The sequence below is a fragment of the Trichechus manatus genome, unplaced genomic scaffold, assembly GCF_000243295.1.
Source record: "Trichechus manatus latirostris isolate Lorelei unplaced genomic scaffold, TriManLat1.0 scaffold00072, whole genome shotgun sequence".
NCBI classification, from domain to species: Eukaryota; Metazoa; Chordata; class Mammalia; order Sirenia; family Trichechidae; genus Trichechus; species Trichechus manatus.
The window spans coordinates 11,638,898-11,665,216 of NW_004444008.1; the positions used below are offsets into that span (position 1 = coordinate 11,638,898).

Consider the following 26,319-nt stretch of genomic DNA (forward strand, 5'->3'; position numbering starts at 1 on the left):
CGGGCGGGGGCCCGCGGCAGCTAGGCGGGCCGGGGTCGGCCCCTCCCTCAGCCGGGCAGGGGGCGGCGGCACCATGTGGAGCGGTCGCAGCTCCTTCACGAGCCTGGTGGTGGGCGTGTTCGTGGTCTATGTGGTGCACACCTGCTGGGTCATGTACGGCATCGTGTATACCCGCCCGTGCGCCGGCGACGGCAACTGCATCCAGCCCTACCTGGCGCGGAGGCCCAAGCTGCAGGTGAGCGCCGGGCGGGGCCTCCGAGCCGCCCGCGGTTCGCGGGGACTCTCGGCACCCTTTGTCGCCTGACACCCGAGCTTGGCCCCCTCGGGCTCTCCTCGCTCGCCTCCGTTTCCTGAACTGTGACCCTTGGGCTGGGCTCGGACTTCCTCCCCTATGCCATGACCCCGGAACTGCGCTGGAGCACCCTTCGCCTCAGCCCTGACCCCAGGGCTGGGCTGGAGCTTTCTTTGCCTCAGCCGTGACCCTGGGACTGAGACTTCACTCCCCTGAGCCATGACCAGGGGGCTGGATTAGGGCTCCCTTCTTGGGAGCAGAGACCATGCGCTTGGCTGGGGAACTCTCCTTCCCTGAGCCTGACCACAGGGCTAGGCTGGGGCGTCCTCCCCTTAGCTGTGACCCCCTTGGCTAGATTAGGGCTACCCTGGCGAGAGCAGGGACCCTAGGACTGGCTGGGGGCTCTCCTCCCCAAACCCCGTTTCTTAAAGGCTCCGCTTGAATCGTGACCCTGCAGAGGCTCCAGGCACTACCCCTTGCCACCCCAATTAGGGGGCTCCTTAGAATTAGTTTACCCTGTGCCCCTGTTAGCTACAAACTTCAGCAAATCCTTCCTTTTCAGCAGATCTAACCATCATCTGCTATCTGGGAGTTGAAAGGAGACCTTTTCCCATTTAGTAGCTGGTCTTTCCTCTGGGATGACTCTTTGGCATGTGCCTTCTGCCAGGGGCCTTGCGGAACTGACTCCCTTTACCGTCCCTTTCCAGCTGAGTGTGTATACCACCACACGGTCCAACCTTGGTACTGAGAACAACGTTGACCTGGTGTTGAATGTGGAAGACTTTGATGTGGAGTCCAAATTTGAAAGGTATGGGTATGAGTCAAAGTGCCAGTAATAGGATCAGGGTTACTAGTGTTTAGATGAAGAGCCCTTGAGAACTGTTGTTTAAATGTTCATAATAAGGTTACTTTGGCGCAGCAGTATTGCGTACTGTTGTCTTGTAAACGGTAGCATATTTTATTTAACCGGAGATCTGTGTGTGATGTGTAAACAATCGAACTTTTGTTTTACTTGCAAGTAACAAATTTTGAATTTGTCATTTTGGAGATGGCTGTGACTAGAATGTACTGTTCAAGCTTAAAAAGCAAAACAAAAAAACCCTGTTGCTGTCAAGTCAATTCCAACTCATAGTGACCCTACAGGACAGGGTAGAACTGCCCCATAGCGTTTCCAGGGAGCAGCTGGTGAATTCGAACTGCTAACCTTTTGGTTAGCAGCCAAGCTCTTAACCACTGCGCCACCAGGGCTCCTTTCAGAAGTGGAGTATTTAATTGCAGTGTGACAAACAGCAGCCAGAGAGTTTTAAAAGAGCAGGTGTCGTGGTGGGGATGATGTAGTAGAGAACAGGTAGCTTTTGCTATTCGTAACAGTGAGTGACTTGGCCCTCCTTAGTGGATGTAGTTCACTTAAGTTACCTATAAAGGAAAAGACATGGGGGATGGTGGGAAAAATTTTGACAGAAAATCATAATCGAGTGAAATGTAACAGAACAGGTCAAACAATATAAAATATATCTAAATATGTAGAGTAACTTTTTCAAGTTATATTTAAAATAGTTCCAATTATAAAACAATCAACAAGTAATTAAAAAATGATTTGTTTTTCAAGATTTTACTTTCTCTACGTTATCTGGGAGGTATCAGACAAGGCAGTAAATACAGTACGTGACTTTGTGCCTGGAGACAATGTACTCCGTCAGCTGGCCCCCGTTGGGTACCAGAGAGGTAGCCCGGGGAGGGTGGGGGCACACACAGGCTTGACACTGACCAGGCCTAGGGGCCAGTTTCTGCTTGGCTGCCTTAGCTCTGTGACCTGAGCAAGTACCTGACCTCGCTGAGCTTCCAGGAGATGGAGGCTCTTTCAGCTTTTGATTACAGCTGTCCACGCTTTTAGAAAATGTTCAGTTTAGTTTCACAGACCTGAGTATTGCCTTCTCTCTACCAGGCACTGAACTAGTTACCAAGGAGAGATAATGAGGTTTTAATTTCTCCTGGCCGGATCTTGCTGAGACGGGGGTTGGGGAAAGAGAGTAGAAGGAGCGCTCTTCATTGTCTTCCTTAAATGCTCTCTCTTAGCCCTGTCTCGGAGTGTTGGTTTCAGCAGGAGTGCTACTGTGCAGCCCGGAGCTGGGTGCCAGCACCATGCTCCATAGACAGTCCATGTGGAGAGCGAGGAAAGCTGCTCAGAGATACCAGGGGTAGAGAGACACTTTCTGTTTGATGCTGATGAGTCATGTATTTCCTTTTGTCTCTCATGATAGCAGCAATTACTTGGAAGTTTGGCCTTAACGTTTTTTAAAAATGGAGGAGGAAGAGCTGATGTAATCATTAACAGGTGGACTGTGTTGCTTTTCCGAGGGGGTCTAGCCTGGAGCTGGAGCATGGAGTGCAGGTGCATGGTCTGAGGCCCGAGTGCAGTGCTGGCCTGCTGAGCTTCTGCTCAGTTTGACCCTGTGATGCTTACACAGGCAGGAGGCACCTGAGGCTGGAAGTCCATCTTTTTTTTTTTTTCAAACCAGCAAAACACCGAAAACCTACCCTCACTATTTCTGAGCATTTCCACTGGTGTAAAGGCAGCACCCAGGGGATGTGGTTCTACTTGGGTCAGGTGTGTGGGTCTGATCTCTGTCTCTGGGCTTTTTAAATTGTATGATTTACTGAGCCGTAGAAACCACCTGGCCCATGAACACGATGTTAGTACTGTCAGGAAGTCATAGGCAGGTGAGTTTCATTCTTAGTACTTCTGTGCTAAACTTGGTTGGCTTGAAACAGCCTTAGGTGTAAACTGTTGGCATGGTTGCTATGGTGTGTCTCTGCGTATGTGATTGACATTATAATTTGCTTGGTTTTAGGACAGTTAATGTTTCTGTACCAAAGAAAACAAGAAACAATGGGACGCTGTATGCCTACATTTTTCTCCATCATGCTGGGATTCTCCCTTGGCACGATGGGAAGCAGGTGCACCTAGTAAGCCCTCTCACCACCTACATGGTCCCCAAACCCGAAGAAATCAATCTCCTCACCGGCGAATCTGCTACGCAGGTGAGCTCCTGAGGTTGATTCCTGACCAGAATGAAGCTTGTTTGCTGGCATTTTAAATGTACACATGCGTGTTTGTACATGTATCGCCCAGTTTCGGGCTGTTGTGACTTTATTGGAAAGTTAAGCATTTGAATGTTACTGGCATACATATTTACTTTTTAGTTAACTAATTTCACTGGGTTTACAGATAATTTTTGTGTCAAATTAGTGACTTCACCAGTGACGTGCAGTTGAAGAAAACAACTGGCGTTCTTTACCACATTCATTCTCGCACCCTCGGTCCCTCCCATTCCCAGCGGAGAGCTGTGTACACTCGGGGCAGCTCTGTCTGCACAGGTCACCTACCCCTTCCCATCAAAGTCGTAACTTAGAGTTGGTGGGCTCACAGTGAGTTGCGTAGAGGGCTGGACAATTCTTGAATGTTTATTCTTCAGAACAGAATTTCAAATTACGAAAAAGCTGTATGTACAAATTGTATTTTGTGCATCTGTAGAAAACTACGTATAAAGAAAAACTGGAAATCACGTAAGTGATAGAGGAACATTGGTCAAAGAAGGGAGTTCTGATGTTCGCATCTTGTGAATTACTGTAGCTGAATAGTACCTGTCAGTGGGAGATCTGTTTCATAGATGGAATAACTAGGTCTGAAATAAACTAAGATTGTCTTTTCTGAATTTAATTTTATTGCAAGTCGGTGCCCAGTCATTGACACATTTCCTTCCAGACGAAGTACTTGGTTTAGAAGCAGTCTTTCTGCTGTCATTACAAATCACGGCGGTGTTTAAGTCCAGACTTGTGAAGTCAGCAAATGTCACAGGGCTCCCCTGAGAAGTGGGCCTGCTTAGGGGGAGGATCAGAAAGCGACTCTGAGTTCAGTGAGCACATGTGACAAGAATAGCACCACTTCTGTCTTCTGTTGAGAGAAGGAAATGATGGGTGTGTGATAAGAGTCTGGGGTAATTGGCAGCCACAGGGCTGCCCGTCCTGTCCCCCACCCCACCAGCGCTTCTTTCCCTGGTTATGCTGGTAGAGTAAAGGTGCTGCCCTGCTGCCCTTTCAGGCAGTCTCTGTCGTTCCTAATAAGTCATTCACTGTATATAACAGCAGATTGAAGCTGAAAAGAAGCAGACCAATGCCTTGGATGAGCCCGTTTCTCACTGGCGGCCAAGGCTGACGCTGAACGTGATGGTGGATGACTTTGTCTTTGACGGGTCTTCTCTCCCGGCTGATGTGCATCGGTACATGAAGATGTAAGTGTCGCCTGTCATGGGCGGTGACCGACCAGTACGGGTCACGTCTCTGTCACTCAGGTGGAACTCTTGTTCAGGCTCTAAGCCAGAGGACCCAAGGCGGGTGCACAGCGTGCTCTCGGTTTTTCTCCCTCCCGCCTCTCTTTTGAAACCTCCTCTTGGCAGGCAAGCTGATTAGATTGCCACCAAAGAGTTGGGAGGGGAAAGAGAATGAAATTTGAAACTGATAAACTTTGCCCTTTGCTCTTGGTAAAAGTTTCCATGGCGGTGAAAATGGAAAGTACTGATTAGAGGATAGTTTTGCAAAGTTGAATCACTTTGCACCCCCCTTGTGCAGACAATTCTGCGTATTAGCCCCATGTTTTCTTAACTTGACTCATTTAAATGTGCCTAGAAATTTATGTTTAGATCATTACTGTAGTATCATTTGTCATCACTGGTTAAACATAACTATTAAGATTCAAACGTTTGACCAACTTAAATTATCCTTTGTCTCCCATACTTGGAGGAAGCCTTAGGTTAAATTATTTTGATTGGTCTTTCCTGATGGCATGTCCAAAGTAAGTGAGCTGAAGTTTCGCCATCCTCGCATCTAAAGAACATTCTGTTTGTATTTCTTGTAAGACTGATTGTTCTTCTGGCAGTACAAGTATATTCAGTATCCTTGCCAACACCACGATTGAAATGCATCAATTATTCTTCTGTCTCCCTTTTTCATTGTCCAACTTGGGCATGCATATAAGACAATTGAAAAGACCGTGGCTTGGGTCGGGCCCACTTCAGTCCTCAAGGTGACATCTTTGCTTTTCAACACTGGAAAGAGTTCTTTTGCAGCACGTTTGCCCAGTGCAATACATTGTTTGATTTCTTGACTGCTGCTTCCATGGGTGTCTGTCATTCCATATCAGGACATAAATAGGTTCCTCTTTTTTTTGTTTTTTGTTTTAACAACTTTAAAGATTTTCCAGTGTAAAACTGTCTCACAGTTTATTTACCCCCTCGCCTACTGGTGGCTATTTAGGTTATTCCCTGTATCTTCTGCTACAGCTGTTTTAGTGAATAAGGGGTATTTCTGACGAGGGTACGTTATTAGATTCTTCTGCTTTCGTATGAAAGGTTATGACCTGGGATGATTGTGACTGAGAAAGAGTTCAAGGTAATGGGGGTGGGTGTTTCTCCTAGGTGAATCCAGTTTCTTGGGGACATTTGTTCATCTAAAGGTAACAGTGTTCATATTGACTTAAACTGTTTAATACCATAGGATCCAGTTAGGAAAAACTGTCCATTACCTCCCCATCCTGTTCATCGATCAGCTGAGCAATCGAGTGAAGGATCTGATGGTAAGTGATTCTCTCATTTTAGTTCGTTTGAAAATACTGTGGTCTGCAGTATACCAGTGGTAATACTGGTTTGTGTGTGTGGCCATTGCCTTAGTCCTGGCATGAATAACTCCTATGATTGTTTCTAAAATTTGGTGCATGTCTATCTCATAGGGTGGAAAGTGCTGCTTTTGGGATGTGAGAGGGCTGTGCTGGGGTGGGCTCGTGGTCTCGTTTGACCAGCCACTCACCCCTCCTTGGGGATAAAATGTACTTGAGAAACACTTTATTGCTTGGGCAGCTGGATACTGAGCTCTCACGGAAGGGGCAGTGTACCATTTGAAACCGCTTATGAGTATTTGTCCGGTTTAATCCTCGATTCCTGGACAAGAGGCACACAGTCATTCAGCAGTATCTTGAGTAACCGCCTGCTTCCCCCCCGGGGCCAGAAGAGAGTTGGTGGCCCTGCCTGAAGCGTGCTGAGTGCAGCGCCAGAGCCTGGGAGGCCCGTGACTCCTGAGTGTGGCCCCTGGGCATGGCTGGGACGTGCTACGGACAGAAGGCACCATTCCTGCCTCACAGCCACAGCCCTGCCCCAGGCTCTGGTGTTCTTATTTCTACAGTGGCAGCAACAGCCCCAGATCTCCCAGCGTTGTTGGAGGGTAAAGGAAATGGATAATAATACTGATTAACATTTACTAGTCACTATGTGTACTAGTCTTTGGCCATACCACCCTGAGCGCAGGGGATCTCATCTGATCTTGGAAGCTGAGCAGGGTTGGGCCTGGTTAGTACTTGGATGGGAGACCGCCTGGGAATACTGGGTGCTGTAGGCTTTTTGGAAACCCTGGTGGCATAGTGGTTAAGAGCTATGGGTGCTAACCAAAAGGTCGGCAGTTTGAATCCACCAGGCGCTCCTTGGAAACCCTATGGGGCAGTGCTACTCTGTCCTATAGGGTCGCTGTGAGCCAGAATCGACTCAATGGCAGTGGGTTTTTTTTTTTTTTTTTTTGCTGTATACTAAGTACAAACATTTTTTGAAAGTTCTGTTACCGATCTGTGGTATCATGGTGTCATTATAGCCCTTCCTTGACAAGGGTGACTGTTCAGGTTTTGTTGTTATGGTTCGCTGCCTTCAAGTCTGCCCTGACTCACGGTGACCGCATGCACAATAGAACAAAATGCTGCCTGGTCCTGTGGCATTCCCATGATCAGTTGTGGATCAGACTGTTGTGATCCATAGGGTTTACATTAGCTGATTTTGGGAGGTAGAGCTCCAGGCCTTTCTTCCTAGTCTTTCTTGATCTGGAAATGCCACTGAAACCTGTTTGGCATTAAAACACACAAGTCTCCACTGACAGACGTGGCTGCGCGAGAGGTGCATTGGTCCAGAGTCAGACATAGGTCTCCCTCACAGAAAGCGAGAATTCTACTCCTGAACCACCACTGCCCCCTTGTTCAGGTTCTAATTCTTTCAGGAAAGGTGCAGCAGCTCCCTCGGGCTTGAGCTCAGCTCCTGCACACAGCAGGTTCTCGGCAAATGCTGGTCAATGAGCACATCTCCTGGCCATGTGGGGCTTGCCGTCGGTGCCAGAAGAGTGACACAAGGCAGAACGGGCAGAGGAACGATGAGCTCGCAGAGGGACATGGGTCTGAAGAGACGTGTAGGGTTCAAGGAAGTGGAGGGGAGGAAGGACAGCGTTTCCTCCAGGAGAAAGGCTGTGAGCGTTTATGGAGGCGGACATCTGCCCCCTTGAGGGAACAGTGTGACAGGACTCTGAGTGCCTGGGATAGGGCGGGGGAGGGGAGGCTGGGAATGCTGTCTTAGGTCTGATTGCGAAGGGCCCGGGATGTAAACGCGACCCGCGAGTAGACTTTCTGTGGGCCGAGCAGAGCCACAGTGAAGCCCCTGAGGTGGTGATCATTGTGTGTCAAGCCCTCAGAGTGAGGGCTGTTGAGGGTGACGGCGGAGGGCATGCGCTGTCCCCCGAGAGGCTTCACTGGTGATCTTAGGGCTGGGCAGTTGTACTTCCTAATGTCTTGTTCTTCACTTTAGGTCATAAACCGCTCGACCACGGAGCTGCCACTCACAGTGTCCTACGACAAGATCTCTCTGGGCAAGCTCCGCTTCTGGATCCACATGCAGGATGCCGTGTACTCCCTGCAGCAGTTCGGTGCGTCCACCTGGCGCTCGGCCTCCCCGGCCTGAGTCGGCTGCATCGGAGTCAGCTTTATGGGGAACCTTTGTTTAAACCGTAGACTGACAGGTGAAAGCCGTCCTTTAGTTTCATTTTATTTACGGAGGATTCATTCAGGCCCAACCCGTATTTACTTCTCCACAAGCTCGAGCAGCCTGTGTACGTCAGTGCAGCATCTTCCACGTGATTCTAATTGAAGAGATCAGTGGGATCTGGTTTCCGTTTTCTGTCTTTGAACATATGCTTGGCAATGATCTGAAATTTGTCTTTCTTCAGAACGGAGTAGTTGAAATGCCACAATCTTGGTCCAATGAACTTTTGACAAGATTTAAGTAATTTTCTACATGCTGACATATTTTTGTAGGATTAGGTAAAATTGCCCGTTTCCTACTACAGTATGTGTTTTCTCTTCCCTTTGCAGGGTTTTCAGAGAAGGATGCCGATGAAGTGAAAGGAATTTTTGTAGACACCAACTTGTATTTCTTAGCTCTGACCTTCTTTGTCGCAGCATTCCACGTGAGTGGGTCACCGGCCTGTCGTCAGCGAACGTTAGTTGCAGGCTCTGGGCAGTGCCCCAGGCTCCTGGTTGTCCTCAGCTGAGATCAGCTTACTCGGGGTGGTTGGTGCAGCACCGCTCGGCCCTGTGGTTGTTCAGTGTCCCTTCTAGCTCTTCAGTGGCCCGCAGCCTTGAGACTGTGGCCTTCCTCGTGTGCTGTCTCCCAGCCCAGACAAGGGAGGCGTGACGGTGTGGGCCCAGGAACACGGTGCCACAGCCCGAATGACTTGTGCTTCGTCTGCTGGTTGGGAGATGTGTGGAGTCAGTGGTAAAGCCAGTGCCAAGTGCCTTTGCATGTGGCCACCAGTCAGGCTGCTGCTGCTGCTGTGTGCCATCGAGTCAGTTCTGACTCAGCGACCCTACGGGACACAGTACAACTGCCCCCATAGGGTTTCCTGCAAAGGCTATAATATTTATGGGAGCAGATCGCCTGGTCTTTGATCCCACGGAGAGACTGGTGGGTTTGAACTGATGACTTTTCAGTTAGCAGCCAAGCGCTTAACCATTGCGCCACCAGGGCTCCTTACCAAACGACAGCTTTCCAGAACTGTCCTGGGAAGTTTAATGATGTTTTTTATTAAAAGGTCAGTGTCTGTAAGAAGTAGCTCATGCGTTTTTTTAAGGTAGTGAAGGGTGAAGGTGCTCACGCCAAGGAAACGGTGGCCCCGGGAACAGGGCCCTTCTGCTTTAGTGGCAGCCGAGCACCCAACCATTTGATCTCCCAGAACTGCGAGCTTGAGGGCAATTCACAGTGGAAAAAGCAAGTGTGGAACATTCCTGTGGGCATTTCCCCCACGTTCTGAGTCAAAAGTGCTTATTTTCAAAAGTGCCCTCGCAAAACTAAACATTTGACTGCGATGATTCTGAGGTGGGCAAACAAGACACTTGGAAGAGTCTGGGAGGTCCTGTGATGTACTGAGATTAGGTTCACAGGTCTGCGTTTTATCTGCTGAACACAGCGAGAGAACCAACTTTAGGTGTAAATTCTTGTCGTGTTTGTTATTTTCAGCTCCTTTTCGATTTCCTGGCGTTTAAAAATGACATCAGTTTCTGGAAGAAAAAGAAGAGCATGATTGGAATGTCCACCAAAGCAGGTAGATAGTCCAAGAATTTTTTGGCCCTTTCAGTAAAGTGTAACCTACTATTGATGAAGACAAATTTAAGGTTCTGTTGTGAAACTTAAGATTATACATGATAAATGTGAATTATAGACACAGCCTTTAGCTTGTAGCCCTTATTCCTGGTTCCTGAGACCCTTCCTGAGATCATATATCCTAGCACCCAGAGAACTATCTCTGCGATCATGGCAAACAGCTTGTAAACCTGACTGTCGGGCAGCCTGGGTGCAGCAGAGGATGGAAGGGCTCTTGAGACTTGGAGGATGCACGGACCCTCTGGAACCTGTGATGTACATGGGGCCTGTGGGCCTGGGCAGGCGGAGGCGAGACCCCTGGGTGCTGTGAGAGCTATTGGAAGGCTGGGATTTAGCATCCTTCCTGCCTTCGTGCGCCTGCCTCTTCCAGCCGGACCCCTGCCTCACCTTCAGAGCATGGAGACTTGCAGGCTGCTTCCTCTCCTTTCACACTTGTCCCTCCTCTGTCTCCATTACCGCCGTCTCGTCCTCCGTCTCCTCCCTTTCTGCAAAGGCTTCTTCCCATTCACTTAGTCTGAGTTTTCTACAGTCTTGTCACACCCTCGGCCTTATGCCACAGGCTGTTCTCTTTCAGGTTGCTAAAGTGTTCACAAAATTGTCCAACAGGCTGTTGCCATTAGTGCCAAACTCTGGAGATTTGTAATTGTGCAGTGTGGCCGGCATGTGTTGGTGGGCCACAGGAGAGCTTAGTCAGGAGACAGGTGAGGAGTCCTTAGGTGGGTGCCGAGCCAGCTGAGCACCGAACACTTTTTGATCCTTTGCATCAGCAGCATCTACTGGAAGGGCCTCCTGGTGGAGGTAGGCTCTGTGTTTGGAGACAGGTGGTCTGGGATGGAATCCCGACCTGCCGACCATGTGTCTTGGACACGTATTTATGATTGTAGAACTGTCTTCTCCATAAAACGAAGGTGATAATTCTTTCTTATGGTACATTTGAAAGAATGAAAGAAAATAACACGTGAAAGGCATCAAGCGTATGTATGTTATTGCATGCATTGTTGCATTCTTTCAGAAGCACCTGAGTGTCCATTAGGCCAGTGTTCTAGGCCCTGGGGCCGCAGCAGCCACCACTCAGAGCCTAGGCCACGTGAGCCTGGCGGGGGAGCAGGTCAGTCAGCAGGTAGATGCTGCACCAGGTGGCGGTGCTGTGTGGGAAGGTGAAGCTGAGCCTGGCGGGAAGCAGGTCAGTCAGCAGGTAGATGGGGCACCAGGCAGTAGCGGTGGTGTGCAGGAAGGTGAAGCTGAGCCCTGGGGGAAGCAGGTCAGTCAGCAGGTAGATGCTGCACCAGGTAGTGGTGCTGTGTGGGAAGGTGAAGCTGAGCCTGGCGGGAAGCAGGTCAGTCAGCAGCAGGTAGATGGGGCACCAGGCAGTAGCGGTGGTGTGCAGGAAGGTGAAGCTGAGCCCTGGGGGAAGCAGGTCAGTCAGCAGGTAGATGGGGCACCAGGCAGTAGCGGTGCTGTGCGGGAAGGAGACGCTGAGCCCAGTCTACTAGAGTGAGTGGTGCTACTTCAGGATGGTCAGGAAGGCTTTTCCAGAGAAAGGGAGACAGGGCACATCGAGATCTGAGGACCCGCATTCCCGGCAGAGGGAGACTGACCATGTGGGCCAGACTGTTCCATGAAAGGAGTTGTGGGTCCCTGCACCTCCTGCCGAGACTCCCTGGGGCTTCGTTCCACGTGTCCCGTGACGCTCTGCGTTCACGCTCCGTGAGCACTGCTGGTGTGCTGCTCAAGCCTTGGATGGAGTGCGGTTTAGTTACCGCGACAGTGATGGAGGCAGAGAGGCACAAATATGCTAGGGTGGTTTTTTTTTGAGTAAAACTTTTAAAAGAAATATACATTTACCATAGAGCTGGTGTAAGTGCAGAAAAATATAAAGTTAGAAAACAGGAAAACGAAACTTGTTTAAGCCGCACAGTCAACTATTTTTCGTGGTGTTCTTTTTTTTTTTTTAATCTGTGTGTTTATGTATTTACAAATGTTTACATACACATATAACTATAGCGTTACCATGTGGATGAGTTTCCTAGGTCTGCTGTAACGGTACCGGAAACTAGGTGGCTTAAAACAACGATTCTGGGGGCCGGAAGTCCAGAGCCAAGGGGTGGGCAGAGCTGATTCCTCCTGGAGGCTGTGAGGCCGAATCCATTCCATGCCTGTCTCCTCACTTCCCTCGGCGCTCCTTGTCTCTGCCTCCGTCTTCACGCAGTGCTCTCCCCTCTCTCTCTGTCTGTGTCGCCCCCCACCCCCCTGCTCATAAGAACACCAGTGTGCTGCACCAAGACCTGCCCCTCCAGTACACCCCCCTCTTAGCTGATTAGGTCTGCAAAGACCCCGTTGCCAAATAAGGTCACATTTTGAGGTTCTGGGAAGACATGAGTTTGGGGTACACCGGATGGGGAGGAGGGTTGTACATGCACGTGTGTGTTCCCTTAAGGGAGCCTGTGAAAAAGTGAAATACTGTTTCAGTGCCAATACTGTTGGAGTGCTGGGAGTTTTAGACAGGAAGTAGCCTCAGGGATCCTTGGGGTCTTTGCTGCTGTGAGCACTTTATTGCTGGGTTGGGTAGGTGGGTGGCCTGAGGCCAAATGCTAGTTCATGGCAGGCTGAGCTCCAACTGGGGCTGGTGGGAGGCAGGATGTGGTGTATGTACAGCATTCTCTTCCTCACCCAGGCCCAGCCCAGGTGGAAGCGCTCGGCAGGCAGTTCTAGTGGTTCGTTGGTGGGTGTGCATTTCACAGAAAGTGAAAATAGATATATTTAGAATCGTAATGAAAGTGGCTCCGTACAGATTTAGCCCTTTGACTCAAATTGGCTTTTTTTCCCAAGATATACAATGTATTTTGTCTCGAAACATGTTCTTTATAGTCCACTTAGGTTTTCTGCTTCCTTTGTTGACCATATTTAATAATGAGAAAAGGTATTTCTGTGGCTTATTTTGCTGGGTTTTTTTTCTCAAAGTTACCCACCTAGGTTCAAACTAGTTGCTCTCGAGTTGACTGACTCATGACGACCTACATGTATCCGAGTAGAACTGTGCTCCGTAGGGTTTTCAGTGGCTGATTTTTCAGAAGCAGATTGCCAGGCCTCTCTTCTGAGGTGCCTCTGGATAGACTCGAACCTCCAACCTTTCAGTTAGCAGCTGAGCATGTTAACTCTCTGCACCACCCTCAGACTCCATAGGTTTGAAAGCCCTGCTGTTCTCTACACGTCAGCTGTGGTTTGAGTTAGAACTTAGTGGTGAGTGAGGCGCCCCAATAAACTAGGAGATAGAAATGCCAGGCCCCAAAATGAAATGACTTTCTGAGGTTCCTTCGAACGTGACGTATTACCATGTTTTCCCCTAGTGCTCTGGCGCTGCTTCAGCACCGTGGTGATATTCCTTTTCCTTCTGGATGAGCAGACGAGTCTACTAGTGCTGATCCCTGCTGGCATCGGAGCAGCCATTGAAGTGAGTGTCCGGGAGGGCCCAGAAGCCACGGGCAGATAGTTCAAATTTTGTTTGCTACAGTCTAGTGGCCCTCAAGGCACTTGTGAAAGTTCTCTGAATCCTAAAATACGAGAGCCTTTATTAAAACATGCATGCTTTCACCTGAGGGGTCAGATCAGTGCTGATGGTGCGGGTCTTAAAAGACCATCAGGCTGAGCCTGGAGAGACCTGGCAGACATGGCCCCCGGACTCTCTCTTGGCCCAAAACTAAAATCGTTCCTGAGGCCAACTTTTCAGACAAAGGTTAGACTGGACTATGGGACATAAAATGTTACTTGTGAAGGGTGTGCTTCTTAGTTTAAGTAGATACATGAGACTAAATAGGCAGCTTCTGTCCGGAGGTGCGATGAGAAGGCAGAGAGGGTCAGGAGCTGGTTGAATGGACGTGGGAAATCCAAGGTGGAAAGGAGGAGTGTGCTGTCACAGTATAGGGAGAGCAGTTAGGGTCGCATAACAATGTGTGTATATATTTGTGTATGAGTAACTTGAATTGTAAATTTTCACTTACAGCAGAATAAATGAAAAAAGACTGTCAGGAAAGGTAGGTAGCTGCTGTAAAAAGTCAACAAATTGAGAGCAGGAAAAGATGGTTGTTGATGGATGTTTGTTTTTTCTTATAAGCGTCAGCTGAATGAGATTGCATCCGTCAAGCTGATGGGTTTTAACAAGCTTGACTCTCCTGTGAGTGTGCTGCACTGGGCACTGTAGCGAAGCAAGATGTGGCCTCTGCACTCAGAGCACTTACGGTGTGAGTGGAGATTTGAGACAGTCCGGTGGTGGTAGTTGAAGTCACTTGGCACCACACGATCCAGGCCTGGCTGTGGGGGCTTAGGAAAGGGGGAGCTCATGGGACAGACCAGGCTTGGGGGCAAGCCTCGAAGGATGGTGACAGGGCCTGGGAATGAGGAGGAGACAGAGGGTGGATGAGGACGGCTCTGTGTGCACACTGCCCCTTTGACAGTGAGTGGGCATGGGACGCCCTGCGCACTGGGACAGGCAGCGTTTGCGCCAGGCCTGCTGGCGGTGCTGAGGGTGTGCTGTAGGACAAGAACCATAGCTGCAGTGCCCGCCAAGGGAGAGTGGGCTTAAGCCATACTGGAGCAGCCTGTGAGTCGAAAGTCACCACGTGAAAACGGATCAGGAAGGCAGTCACGATGGTGCTGATGTCAGTCAGTGATGGCGGTCAGAGTGCGGCCGTAGGACAGTGATTGGGGCATGGATCCCAGGGAGATGGGCGCTGGTAGGACTGTGAGGACAGTGAGTGGGGCGTGGATCCCAGGGAGACGGGCGCTGGTAGGACTGTGAGGACAGTGAGTGGGGCGTGGATCCCAGGGAGACGGGCGCTGGTAGGACTGTGAGGACAGTGAGTGGGGCGTGGATCCCAGGGAGACGGGCGCTGGTAGGACTGTGAGGACAGTGAGTGGGGCGTGGATCCCAGGGAGACGGGCGCTGGTAGGACTGTGAGGACAGTGAGTGGGGCGTGGATCCCAGGGAGACGGGCGCTGGTAGGACTGTGAGGACAGTGAGTGGGGCGTGGATCCCAGGGAGACGGGCGCTGGTAGGACTGTGAGGACAGTGAGTGGGGCGTGGATCCCAGGGAGACGGGCGCTGGTAGGACTGTGAGGACAGTGAGTGGGGCGTGGATCCCAGGGAGACGGGCGCTGGTAGGACTGTGAGGACAGTGAGTGGGGCGTGGATCCCAGGGAGACGGGCGCTGGCAGGACTTAGAGCCAAGAGTCAAGGTCTCATCCTAGTCTTCCCCCAGGTACCACGGAGTGGTAGGGGAGGCTGACCTGAAGGCAGGTGCGTCACCCAAGTGCCCCATCTGTGAGGGAGCTGCAAGTGAGACGGGCTTCCTGAGATTCCCCCGAGAGGTGATTGCAGAATCCACGTGAGCGCATGAGGTCACTGAGCGCAGGAGTAGAGGGCAAGGACCCGAGGCCCAGGGCAGTGTCCAGACTGCAGGCAATAGTGCAGAAAGCAAGAGCAGTCAGGCTGGGAGGCCGGCCATGGAGGAAGCGGGGCCCAAGCAGTCAGAGGCCACCGACTGGGAGTCCACCTCTGTCTCTCGCTCAAGTATTTAATTTGGGCCTCTCTTGAGTCTTGGCGTCTTAGGTTTATAATTTTTTCATTTTTTCCTCTCAGCTATGGAAGGTGAAAAAGGCATTGAAAATGACTATTGTTTGGAGAGGCCTCAGACCTGAATTTCAGGTAAATCTTTCACAATGACTAACCCCATGTCCTCTCTGAGGAGCCTGTGACTCTCTCCGCTGTCCCGTCTGCGTCCATCTTGCCCTTCTGTTCCTGCGTACCAGAGTCGTGGGTGTCGTGTTTGCACCCCTCTGGTAGGCACTGAGCTCCCTGGGGGTTGTCAGTCATCTTGTCCGATACAGTGTTTCCTGTCAGCAGAGGAGTTGACGATGATGCCAGAGGTGCGTGAGGAGAGCTGGAGCAGAGTCTGGCCAGGCCGTGCCATCGCTCTTGAGTTCTCTTGCTAACGGAGCTCCGCCATAGGCTTCACACTGGCTTTCTTATCACAGCTAGGTCTTCCTCTGTTCACGCAGTCTCCAGTCACACGACCTATATTTGACCCCGCTCGAAGCGAGAGTTAGCCCTTCTGTCAGAACCTGCTGAAAGCTGGTCCCTGTTCTGCGTCCAGGCCTTCACTTATCTCCGTGCCCCTGTACATGGGGTAACACTATTGAGGAGTAAAGCTCAGGCCCAATTCCCAAAAAGACAGTCCCTTCTCCCTTCTTTTAAGGCTGTAGTTATTCCCAGTAACTAAGTGTTGATCGATTTCCCAGGCTGTTCAAGGCTGAGAATTAAACGTCAGTTTGAGATTTACAGTCATGGAACATTCTACTTTCTGTGAAGTGCTTCCACTGAGTCAGAACCTCACAATTTCACAGGGTTCAAGTCTTCCAATTTCTAAATAGACCGAGGACAGAAAGTTCAGAAAATATGACGTAGTTTGGTGTATTCTAGTAATGGCCCAATGAATTCACATTTGGTGATGTATAGCACTGTGTATAATTCAGAGCACTGTCAACAGTACATCTGTAGAAAGGAAGTGTTTCCACTGTAAGGAACCAACAGAATTTGAAATGTCGAGCAGCTCAGGTCAGTAAAACACACCCTAGTGGGCCGTGGTCCCACCCACGCGTAACACCTGGTGTGGCTTGGTGGAAATCCAGGTGCCAAAGTGAAGGCTGGACGGCCCTGTACCAGACGGTGGCTGAAATGCCTCCCCTTGGGGTCACTGCTCTCCAGGGTAGGAGACGTGTTTTGTCCAGTTTGTGAGTCCCTCCGTGGCTCCGTGAAGGGACCAAGAGAAGGCACTGATGACGGCTCAGGGAAAGAGCCCGGTGGCCCTGCCTTTGTTGGCATTTCCTGAGTGCGTGAGCTGATGGCAGACGCCCACCCGGCCGTTTGTTAGCTTCATAGCCACGTGTGAAACCCTTCGTTTCTTCAGTCATAACTATCACTAGGTCTGTAATATAACTAAGCTGTGCTCATATATTCCTTCCTTAGACTAATTAAAATTGTCTTGTTGAATTTTAAAACAGTTTGGCACTTACAGTGAATCCGAAAGGAAAACTGAGGAGTACGATACTCAGGTAAGCCTGGGTGGTTTGGGTCGGAGTGTGCACGTATGCAAATAAAGATAATCTAACGTCCTAGCAAATAACACTGTTACTGTTAATTATAAAACAACAACAACAGACGACCTGGGTGCTGTGGCGGTGATGCCGACTCAGGGCGCCCCCAGGTGTGTCAGAGTAGAACTGCACTCTAGGGTTTTCAGTGGCTGATACTTTTTTTCTTCCAAGATGCCTCGGGGTGGACTTGAACTGCCAGCCTTTTGGTAAGCAGCTGAGCGTTTAGCCGTTTGCGCCACCCAGGGACTACTGTAACTGTACAACATGGGGGAAAATAATTGCTTCCTTGACATGGTGACTGGCACTGTCTGGAGCAGTGACCCCAAGTGTGTGAGCATGTGGAGCCTAAATTTCAGGCCTGGGAAAGAAGGGATGGTGAGAGATTCTCCCTCATTTCCCAGTGCTTGCAGGTAAACCAGGCCGTGCCATCGCTTACGGTGGGGAAACATTCGTTTTTCCTATAACAGATTCTCTCCACCCAGTGTGTCCACGGTGACAGTCACGGGCAGGTCTCACTTGGTCGGCAGGGCTATGGGTCGGCCAGGCTGCATGGTGCGCCGTGCGAAACGCTCTGTGTGGGGAGGCTGCTGTCACCAAACACTGTTTAGGGAGCTGGACTTCTGAGTTGGATTTAATGTAACATTTCTTAACAAAGGGATGGTTTATTTTATAGCTGAAGAGTCATACCAACTTGACAGCATCTTACAGTAATGACAAGGCATCAGTTTACACTCCAGTTTTTATTGAGATTATACAAAACTTCACATCAGGATAAAACAGTTATATTAGTACCTCATGCAGAAGGCTCTCTGAGTGTATACTTTCCATTTTGTTTATTTTTTGTTTATTCTGTGATGAGTCATAGATTTTGTGTCTTTTTTGCTTATTTTTGATTGAGATCGATTAGTTCCATGAACTCCATTTAGAGAGTTGTAATGCTTGGAATATTTAACTGGAGATTAATTTTGTTTCCTGTCAGGCCATGAAATACTTGTCTTACCTACTCTATCCTCTCTGCATCGGTGGAGCCGTTTATTCACTCCTGAACATCAAGTATAAAAGGTAGGAGGCTGTAAAGACCTAACACCTGTTAACACTTTTCAGTGGACACATGTGTCTGGAGTTACTGGCTGGCTCACGAAGTTTAGTGCGTGAGTGTGAAGCAAGCTGCGCCTGGCGGGGAGGCTGGGCCTGGGGTGGGCTGGGCCTGGTGGTGCTGTGCTCAAACCATGTCAGTTTCAGTCTCTGCCCTGCCACCTGCGGCTGCTGTGGGGCTTTGGACAAGGCAGTCTTGGTAACAGCACCGCACTGCGGTCATGGTGAGGACAGTGGGTACTCAGGGGCGGTCTCGCCAGTAGCCCAGCTCTGAGCCGAAGACCCAGTTGTGGGTAACTAATGACCTTGAGCTCAGCAGAATTCTGCCTCCCTTTGCCCGCCATTCCCCGTGCAGTGGCATGTAGTCACATCGTCCAGCCTGGGGGATGCAGGCTTTCTCCTACTCCAGCACAGGTTTGTCGGATGGGGTCGGATAGACCTTGGCAAGGGAAAAGGCTGCTGACTAACTGCGGCTGCCGTGTTCCAGGGCATCAGCGAGGGAGCGGACTTGGACAGGGACGAGGGTGCAGTGCTGGCGGCACGGTCTCAGTCAGGGAGGCCGGCCTTGACAGCTGGGCACCTGCAGCTGCTGCTTGGCAATCTTGTGACGTTCCTGTAGGGACAGCAGTGCCCTGCCACGTGGGCTGTCCTGGGGAGCCTCTCGCCCGCCTTTCCTGTTGGCACAGGTGTCTGTACAGGGTCCCCTTGATCCTGCCAGGCCTCCTGGGGGTGCCGCTGTGGCAGCAGGCAGATCTAAACGAGGGGCAGCTTGCTCCCCCGGCACTTCCCTGGCAGCCCCTGGTGTTCCCCAGTGTTCAGATGCCACAGCTCTTGTTAAGGCGGCCGTTCTTCCCTTCCCTGGCAGCACTAGAGTTCTCGAATGTTTATGAAAGGGTTTTCATGAAAGAGTCACTTTTAGTTGGTTTACAACAAGTATTCTGTGTGAAATTAGGGTTTTTGAAAGGTTAAAATACCTTTTTTTTCCCATTTTAGTTGGTATTCCTGGTTGATCAACAGCTTCGTCAACGGTGAGTAGTGTTTCCTTCCCATTTCAGTAGCGGCGTTTACACTTGTAGGTGCTGTTTTTATCGTCCCTGCACCCCGTCACCCACTGTGAAAGGACCTGGCTGATTGCAGTTGAGGTTTGTTCACTGCTGAGATGCCTCCACAGTGCACTGGGCTGCTGCTCACACGTGGCGCCCAGAGCTGGAGGCTGAGCTCTGTCCTGGAGGCTGAACTAACGGTGCTCCTAGACTTGTAGCCACAAGCCAGTGTCTTTTCTTCGTGGAAACAGTTAAACATAAGCACTGAAATAGTACTGCCTTTCACACAGTTACGTGCTGTTAGTTGCCGTCTAGCCAACCTCGTCTGCACAGGAGACAGCTCTGTGGAGTATTCAAGGTTGTGGCCTGTCTTCTGAGGTGCCTCTGGGTGGCGTTGAACCGCCAGCCTTTTGGCTGTAGTTGAGCACTTAACTGCTTGCGCCACCCAGGGACTCCTTATGATTCCTTAGAGCAAACTAAAAAAACCAAAACCCAGAGTATATCGTGTGACTTTGTACAGACATTCCAGAATGATCTAGCCAGTCCCCTGTGAATAAACTCACGTGGACTCTGGCTCAACCCCAGTGGTTAGGTTCTGCCCTTCTGCGTCCTGAGAGGGAGGGTGCGCTTTCCTTCTTGCAGGGACTTGTTTACTGCACTTGGCTGCTGTGTGCATCCCACCTACCCCACCAGCCTGACCCTAATGGAAGCTTCTGTTCTCTCTGGGAAGTGGCCTCACAGACCTAAAGGCCAGCGGCACATCCCACAGCCAAGCAGAATACAACAGCAGAAAGCTGACGGGCCCGTTGACTGTTGTATTCACCAGGGTGGGATTCCAGTTGTGATACTCCCTCCCTCCCCTCTCTGTCCCCAAGGCAGCCCCTGGGGGCTGGAAGCTGAGGCTTCACCAGCTTCCCTGTGAGGCCGGCTCAGCATCCGCTTGTCCACCGGCAGGAGCCATGTGATTAATAAAAAGAACTTGCACTCTGAAGTCATTCTTGACTGTTGGTAATTGACCAGCCAGAAAGCTCCATGGTATAGACCCTCAGTCTTTGAAGTCTGACATGAGATGTTTCCTGATGTGCGCGTCGGCCACGTGGTCACGCGTGTTGTCTGTCTTCTCCCTTAGGAGTGTACGCCTTTGGCTTTCTCTTCATGCTACCCCAGCTCTTTGTGAACTACAAGGTGAGAGCAGCGTTTCTGTCTGGGCACTTGCCCCCTTGTTCTCGTTGATGACTGATGACTGATCCTGTGATTGTGTCTTTCCACAAATCCGCACTGGCCGGTGGCTTCAACAGATGAAGTCGGTGGCACATCTGCCCTGGAAGGCGTTCACCTACAAGGTAGGTGGAGGCATGCTGTTTGGTCTGCGTGCGTGTTTGTGGGGCTTGCAGACAATTGTGTGCTCCTTGGTGCTCGTCTGCTTCTCCTAAAGCCATGGCAACCTCGTGTGTCAGAGGAGAACTGTGCTTCGTAGGGTTTTCAGTGGCCGAGTTTTCTGAAGTAGATGGCCAGGCCTTTCTTCTGGGCACCTCTGGATAGATTAGAACCCCAACCTTTTGGTTAGCAGCTGAGTGCGTTAACTGTTTGTACCACTCAGGAACTGCTTTTTCTAAAGCTTCTCCAATTCACACGTTTTACCCTTAGGAAAAATACAGCAGGGGAAAGTGCCCTGTGTTCATATACGCTGCAGATCCTGAGCGGTAACACAGGTGTGCGGTATTCATACTCATTTTACTCCCTGCCTCATTTCCCCCAAACCATTCTAGGCGAAAAATAGAAAGATTGGTTTTCTTTTCCTGACATAACACAAATAAAAGTAAAATAAAATGATGGGTCCAGTTACACAGACTGTGTGGAAATCCCCCAGGGTCAGCCTGATGCTGGAAGTTTCTGGCGAGGCCTGGGCTTCCACATAGGGAGAAAGAAACTGAGTTAAATGTGTTTTTCACTTTTATGAGGTAAAATTACATGTTCTGAGAAGAAGAAACAGCCATTCTCTTCTTCTTGGTAACAGGCAGGTGCAGTTACCCGTGTTTCGAGAACAGTCCTCCTCAGCTTCCCTCTGTGTTTGGAGAACCCAGGCCTGGTGCTTGGTGTAGATGCCCTGAGACCCCAGCGCAGGTGGAGACTCATCCAGAGGGCTGCTGCAGGGCCTGTTCTTTTTCATGCTCACTTGGTCCCAGGCCATTGGAGCCCTAAGTATTTCTCCACATGGTTTTTTCTGCCTTCTTTATTGCTGCTCTAAGGGGTCGTTTATTTTTCAGCATGTAAACTGCAGCTTATTTGCTGTAAAGTAATTTGCTCATTTATGAGGTTACAGAGAGGGATACATTCTAGCCATTCCCTTGGGCGTTTTAAGTTGAGCTACAGTGGCCCTGTTGTCTGGCTTTGCAGGCTTTCAACACCTTCATCGACGACGTCTTTGCCTTCATCATCACCATGCCCACCTCACACCGGCTGGCCTGCTTCCGGGACGACGTGGTCTTCCTGGTCTACCTTTACCAGAGATGGTGAGCGCGCTGGCCACGCCCACTTCCGACTGTGTTTTAGGAGCGTGGGGCTGTGGCTAAGTGGGTTTTTGTAAATACTTGCACTTATTTATTCGTTTGGGGAGAAAGAATATTTGCAGCTCTTGGTTTTTGCGTGTTGCAACGTTTCCGTTGCTGATGATATGACATGGCAAGAAATTCCAGCTGTTTGTATCACGTTTACAGTTTACAACTGTTTATTTCTGTTTGAAGCGGTTGGTTAACCACGGTAAGTGTAACGTCTGCTTGAAGTGGTTAAGTGTTCACAGTCATTGATAGTTAGCAAAGCACGAAGAAAATGATTGCCTGCCACGGTCCATCCTCGTTCTACACTGGTTTTCACAATACCTGATAAGTGCGCACTTGAGAGGCGCGTGCTCGGGTGTCCAGCCCCGGAGCCTCTGGGCCCCCCTGGAGAGTCTGCTGAGTAGGTGCGCATTGATGGCCATTCCCGTTATGGGGAGGCGTGTGAGCGTCTTTACCAAAGAGCGAGCTCACCGCGGGCATTTCATCATGCCATGGAAAGACCAGAGATGAAGTCTCAGGGACCTTTCCTCCTGGAGGCTGCCAGGCTGTCCACGGTGGAGGCTGCGCTTCTCCGTGCCCTCTGTGGCCGCTGGGCTATCTCCCTACTGCAGGAGAGGAGCCCCGCTTTCAGCAGCCCACTTAGCCTGCCTGTCCTTGCTCTGCGGGCCCTGCCCAGGTGAGGAAGCCCGCCTCCTCCAGAGCCAGCTGTGGGCACCCTGCGAGGTTCCACCCTCTCACCAACGCCAGGCTGAGTGCAGCCGGGCAGGCCTGAGGACCAGGTGTTCCAGGGGAGCCCCTGGGGCTGCCCTGCCTCACCCTCCAGGGCACACAGCACCCCTTACTCCATCCTTGGCTCCTCAGGCCAACGCATGGAGCCAGCGTCCAGAATCTTCCAGTGAATGTCACGTGAGGATCCTTCCATCTGTCTTTGTCATGAACAGTCACAAACGTGAAGTAGGGTGTGAGGTGCCCTCGGGGCCCCGCCTCACTTAGCGGTGTCACCCTGGGCCAGCTTCTTCTACCACCGCACCCTGCGTGATGTGAAGTAACTTACGTTTCAGTGCGTGTCTGAGAGACCGGCTGATTGTCCCATACCCACAGTGCCATCATCATGTGTAAACCACTGAGTGACTCCTGACTGTCATCACTCAGTGTTCACACTCCAGATTTTACTGATGTGTTCAGGTTGCAAGGTGGAATTGGGATCCAGACAAGATGCACACATTGGAAGGGCTGGGTCTTTCAAGTCTCCTTTAATCTGTCAGGTTCTGTCTCCTCCTCCCATACCTCCTGTGAGTTGTTCCTTGAAGGGTTTCCGTGTTGTGGGAGTGGGGTGCAGCCCGTTTCCTGGTCTTCTGTGCGTTGGTGGGATCAGTGGCCGCTGACAGTCTCTGCCCACATCTGTCCTTCCACCCAGGGTCTCTGCAGTGCTGTGCTTTCCCTCCATTATTGCAGTGGAGCCCTTTGCCGGGGGGCCCGCCTCAGTCCACTTCCTGTATTCACTGGCTGCCCAGCTCTTTCAAATGGCTGGCTGCCTGGCGGCCCCACGGGGGATCCAGCAGAGACTCACTAGTCTCCTGGGGATCTCTCGGATGCTGACGTACCTGGGGAGAGTTCATTTTCACTGTTAATCTGCGTGATGTTCACGCTGCCTGTCTGAGGCCAGTGGGGCCCTCCTCGGGGTGGCCCCAGGAGTCTGGTGATGCTCTGACTTTCTTTATAAGATATCCAGGCTCTCCTTGCACCTCTGCTGCTCCACACGGGGACACAGCCTTTTCCCCAGGGCCTTGGGGCCTTGTAGTGGGAAGCGGGTCAGTTTTAAAGCTGAAACTTCTGTATTTTATTGTTTGGGGGGCAATACAGAGCTCTAAGAAGCACGTGATGGGTCACTTCGCACAAGTTCTTGGACCTCTTCGTGCCTCGGATTCTTTTAAACTATGGTGGCACCATAGGGGCCTCTGGGGGCTCCTGGGAAGGTTAAAGCAATACAGTTTGCAAAGGGCTTAAAACTGTACTGTGAACATAGAAAAACTTCTGTATATGTTGGCTGCTGGTGTCTGGATCATTGGAGTTTTCATAAACGGTTGTCTACACTTACCTATAGTGAGACCTCTGAGTCCCACCTCCCCCTCTGACGCAGCTCTCCGCGTCCTCTGATTGGCCAGGCTTTCATTTCCCTGAGAAGTGGCACCTGCCTGACCTTCCAGAATAAAACATCAGTGGGGGAAGGGAGAGACAAGCCCCCAAAATACCTCCGCCTCCTGGAGGCAGTGAAACTTGTAGCAATTTCCATTTTATAATTATTTTTTTTTTAATTTTAATTGTGCTTTAAGTGAAAGTTTACAATTCAAATTAGTCTTTCATACGAAAATTTATACATACATTGTTATGTGACCCTAGTTGTTCTCCCTATACTGTGATAGCACACTCCTCCTGTCCACCCTGGATTTTCCGTGTTCATTCAACCAGCTCCTGATCCTCTCTGCCTTCTCATCTCACCTCCAGACAGAAGCTGCCCATTTAGTCTCATGTATCTACTTGAGCTAAGAAGCACTCTTCATGAGTATCATTTTATGTTCCATAGTCCAGTCTAATCTTTGTCTGAAGAGTTGGCCTTGGGAATGGTTTTAATTTTGGGCTAACAGAGAGTCTGGAGGCCATGTCTTCCAGGGTCCCTCCAGTCTTCAGTCAAACCATTAAGTCTGATCTTTTTACTAGAATTTGAGTTCTGCACCCACCGTTGCCCTGCTCCATCAGGGACTCTCTGTTGTGTTCCCTGTCAGGGCGGTCATTGTGGTAGCTGGGCACCGTCTAGTTCTTCTGGTCTCAGGCTGATGAAGTCTCTGGTTTATGTGGCCCTTTCTGTCTCTTGGGCTTAATTATTGACTTGTTTAACATGGTAGAATATTGGAAGATGAATCAAGAATGCTCACGAACTTCTCTTTAAAGAACAGTAGCCTATGGAAGTGACTCTGACCTGTGTCGTTCCAGGCTTTATCCTGTGGATAAGAGCAGAGTCAACGAGTTTGGGGAGTCTTATGAAGAAAAGCCCAAGTGGAAAGCCCACACAGACTGACGGTCGAAGGGCTCTGGAGACGCCGCTCTTGGACTGCCACTGGCTGTGCGTGTGCAATTCTGATTTTTCTTAAAGCAAAGAACAAGGTTTTGATTGTCAGTTGACTGAGTATTGTTGGAAGCTTTGGTGGGATCCCCTGGACATTACATCCTCTTCGTTGCCAAAACCTCTTTGGACGTTTCTCGTAGCTCTCTGCCTGCCTACCCGGTACGTTGAAAGGGCTGTTAGCACAGACTGTGCCCCGCCCCTGTGCAAACAGTGTACCTCTGTCCTGCTCACACGGCTGGCTGGCTGCCCCAGGCGGCCCTGCTCGGTCCCGGCGCGGGGCGGTGGGCACCGTGAGCGCAGCTCACAGTCCATCCTGCTCCCACGGCTGACTGGCTGTCCCCGGTGGCTCTGCTCTGCTCGGTGCCGGTGCCCAGCGGTGGGCTGCGCCAGCAGTCACGATGCCCCCAGCCCCTGCAGGTAGCCGAGCCCAGGAGCTCTGGGCCAGCAGCGCCGTCCAGTGGAGGCCAGGAGGACGTTGGATTCCCATTTCAAGCTGTTTGTTTTTTAACCTGCTCCTTCTGTGAACTTCTTCAAATGCCCACATACGTTCATTCCATAGGGACTCTCTGGGATCAAATAGGGTTTTGCTCTTTTGTTTAAAATTTTGATTATTTTAAAGCTTAATGTATGTATGTTTCTATTTTAAAATAAATTTCTCTGGCTGTAACATTTTTCTTCATCTGGTATAATATGAAGGATATTTCAGATGTTTAACCATTTTCCCTTTTCCCCCAAATTAACAACACATGATGTGTTAAAAGGATGAAATTTTTAAAGTCTCTCCCAAGCTTTTAAATCATGTTCTTAAATACTTATATCTAGTTCTTTCCTAACATGTTCACAAAAATTCCCAAATATTGCGGACATGCATTATCTCTCAGTTATTGAAGACTAAATGATCATACAGTGACAGCTTTAAAGAGGTGGAACTCGACGCGGCTGCGTTTTTCCAGGTCTCACAAGTTTCCCGCCTCTGACAGTGCAGTCTCACCACTATTCTGTCACCCTCTGTTACTGGAAAATATTTGTGTTTTCCTTTTCTGACAAGTTTCTGCCTTACACAGGTTCTGGCTTTCACAGGTTTTACTGTCCAATCATGTCTGGCCAGATGAATTGTATTTTTGTTTGAGAAATCGAGAGATTGAGAGAGAGAGGTAGAATAGGAAAACGTCTTGAGAAACAGTATGGTAGGGCAGGATTCGGTGAATAACAGTTTAGTAACGTGCTCGGTGAAAAACTATTTCTAAAGTGTGCCTTTAACCAGTGTGCATGAGCGTATCTGTAGGTGACTGTGTGTGCATGTGAGAATAAGTGTGTGCATGTAAGGGTTGTGCATATGAGAGCATGCATGTGTGTGTATCTAAGGGTGTGTGTATCCATGAATGTGCATGAGGGTGTGCGTGTGGGGGTGTGAATGTGAATGAGTGCGTGCGTGTGAACGTGTGTGCATGGGATGGTGTGCATGTGTGCGAGTGTACATGTGAATGTGTGTGCGTGTGATGGTGTGCATGTGTGTGCGTGCATGTGAGTGTACGAGTGA

At 50.2% G+C, this 26,319-nt stretch overlaps 1 protein-coding gene and 1 pseudogene across 2 annotated transcripts; both read left to right on the forward strand.

Moving 5' to 3' along the window:
• Positions 1 to 45: 45 nt before the first annotated feature.
• CLPTM1L (CLPTM1 like) lies at positions 46 to 25,446 on the forward strand. Of its 2 annotated transcripts, none has more exons than XM_004380282.2 (17): positions 46 to 235; positions 1,000 to 1,100; positions 3,145 to 3,334; positions 4,439 to 4,584; positions 5,846 to 5,924; positions 7,960 to 8,077; positions 8,523 to 8,617; positions 9,667 to 9,751; positions 13,158 to 13,261; positions 15,446 to 15,511; positions 16,867 to 16,917; positions 17,939 to 18,021; positions 19,048 to 19,082; positions 20,227 to 20,282; positions 20,396 to 20,440; positions 21,495 to 21,610; positions 24,647 to 25,446. In XM_004380282.2, exons 1-17 carry the CDS (start codon positions 74 to 76, stop codon positions 24,729 to 24,731), a joined length of 1,617 nt encoding a protein of 538 aa, XP_004380339.1. In that variant the 5' UTR covers positions 46 to 73; the 3' UTR covers positions 24,732 to 25,446. The 2 variants fall into 2 exon arrangements, with proteins under 2 accessions (XP_004380339.1, XP_023590585.1); XM_023734817.1 differs by having other exon boundaries at positions 4,442 to 4,584.
• Positions 6,621 to 6,739, forward strand: LOC111821239 (uncharacterized; annotated as a pseudogene).
• Positions 25,447 to 26,319: the final 873 nt, after the last annotated feature.

What these genes read in the sequence shown, in the direction of transcription:
- CLPTM1L (XM_004380282.2), top strand. Translation starts at nt 74, where the DNA reads ATGTGGAGCGGTCGCAGCTCCTTCACGAGCCTGGTGGTGGGCGTGTTC. An exon ending in GCCTCAGACCTGAATTTCAG is followed by an intron (nt 15,512 to 16,866) that starts GTAAATCTTTCA and finishes ATTTTAAAACAG; the next exon opens with TTTGGCACTTACAGTGAATC. An exon ending in CTGAGGAGTACGATACTCAG is followed by an intron (nt 16,918 to 17,938) that starts GTAAGCCTGGGT and finishes GTTTCCTGTCAG; the next exon opens with GCCATGAAATACTTGTCTTA.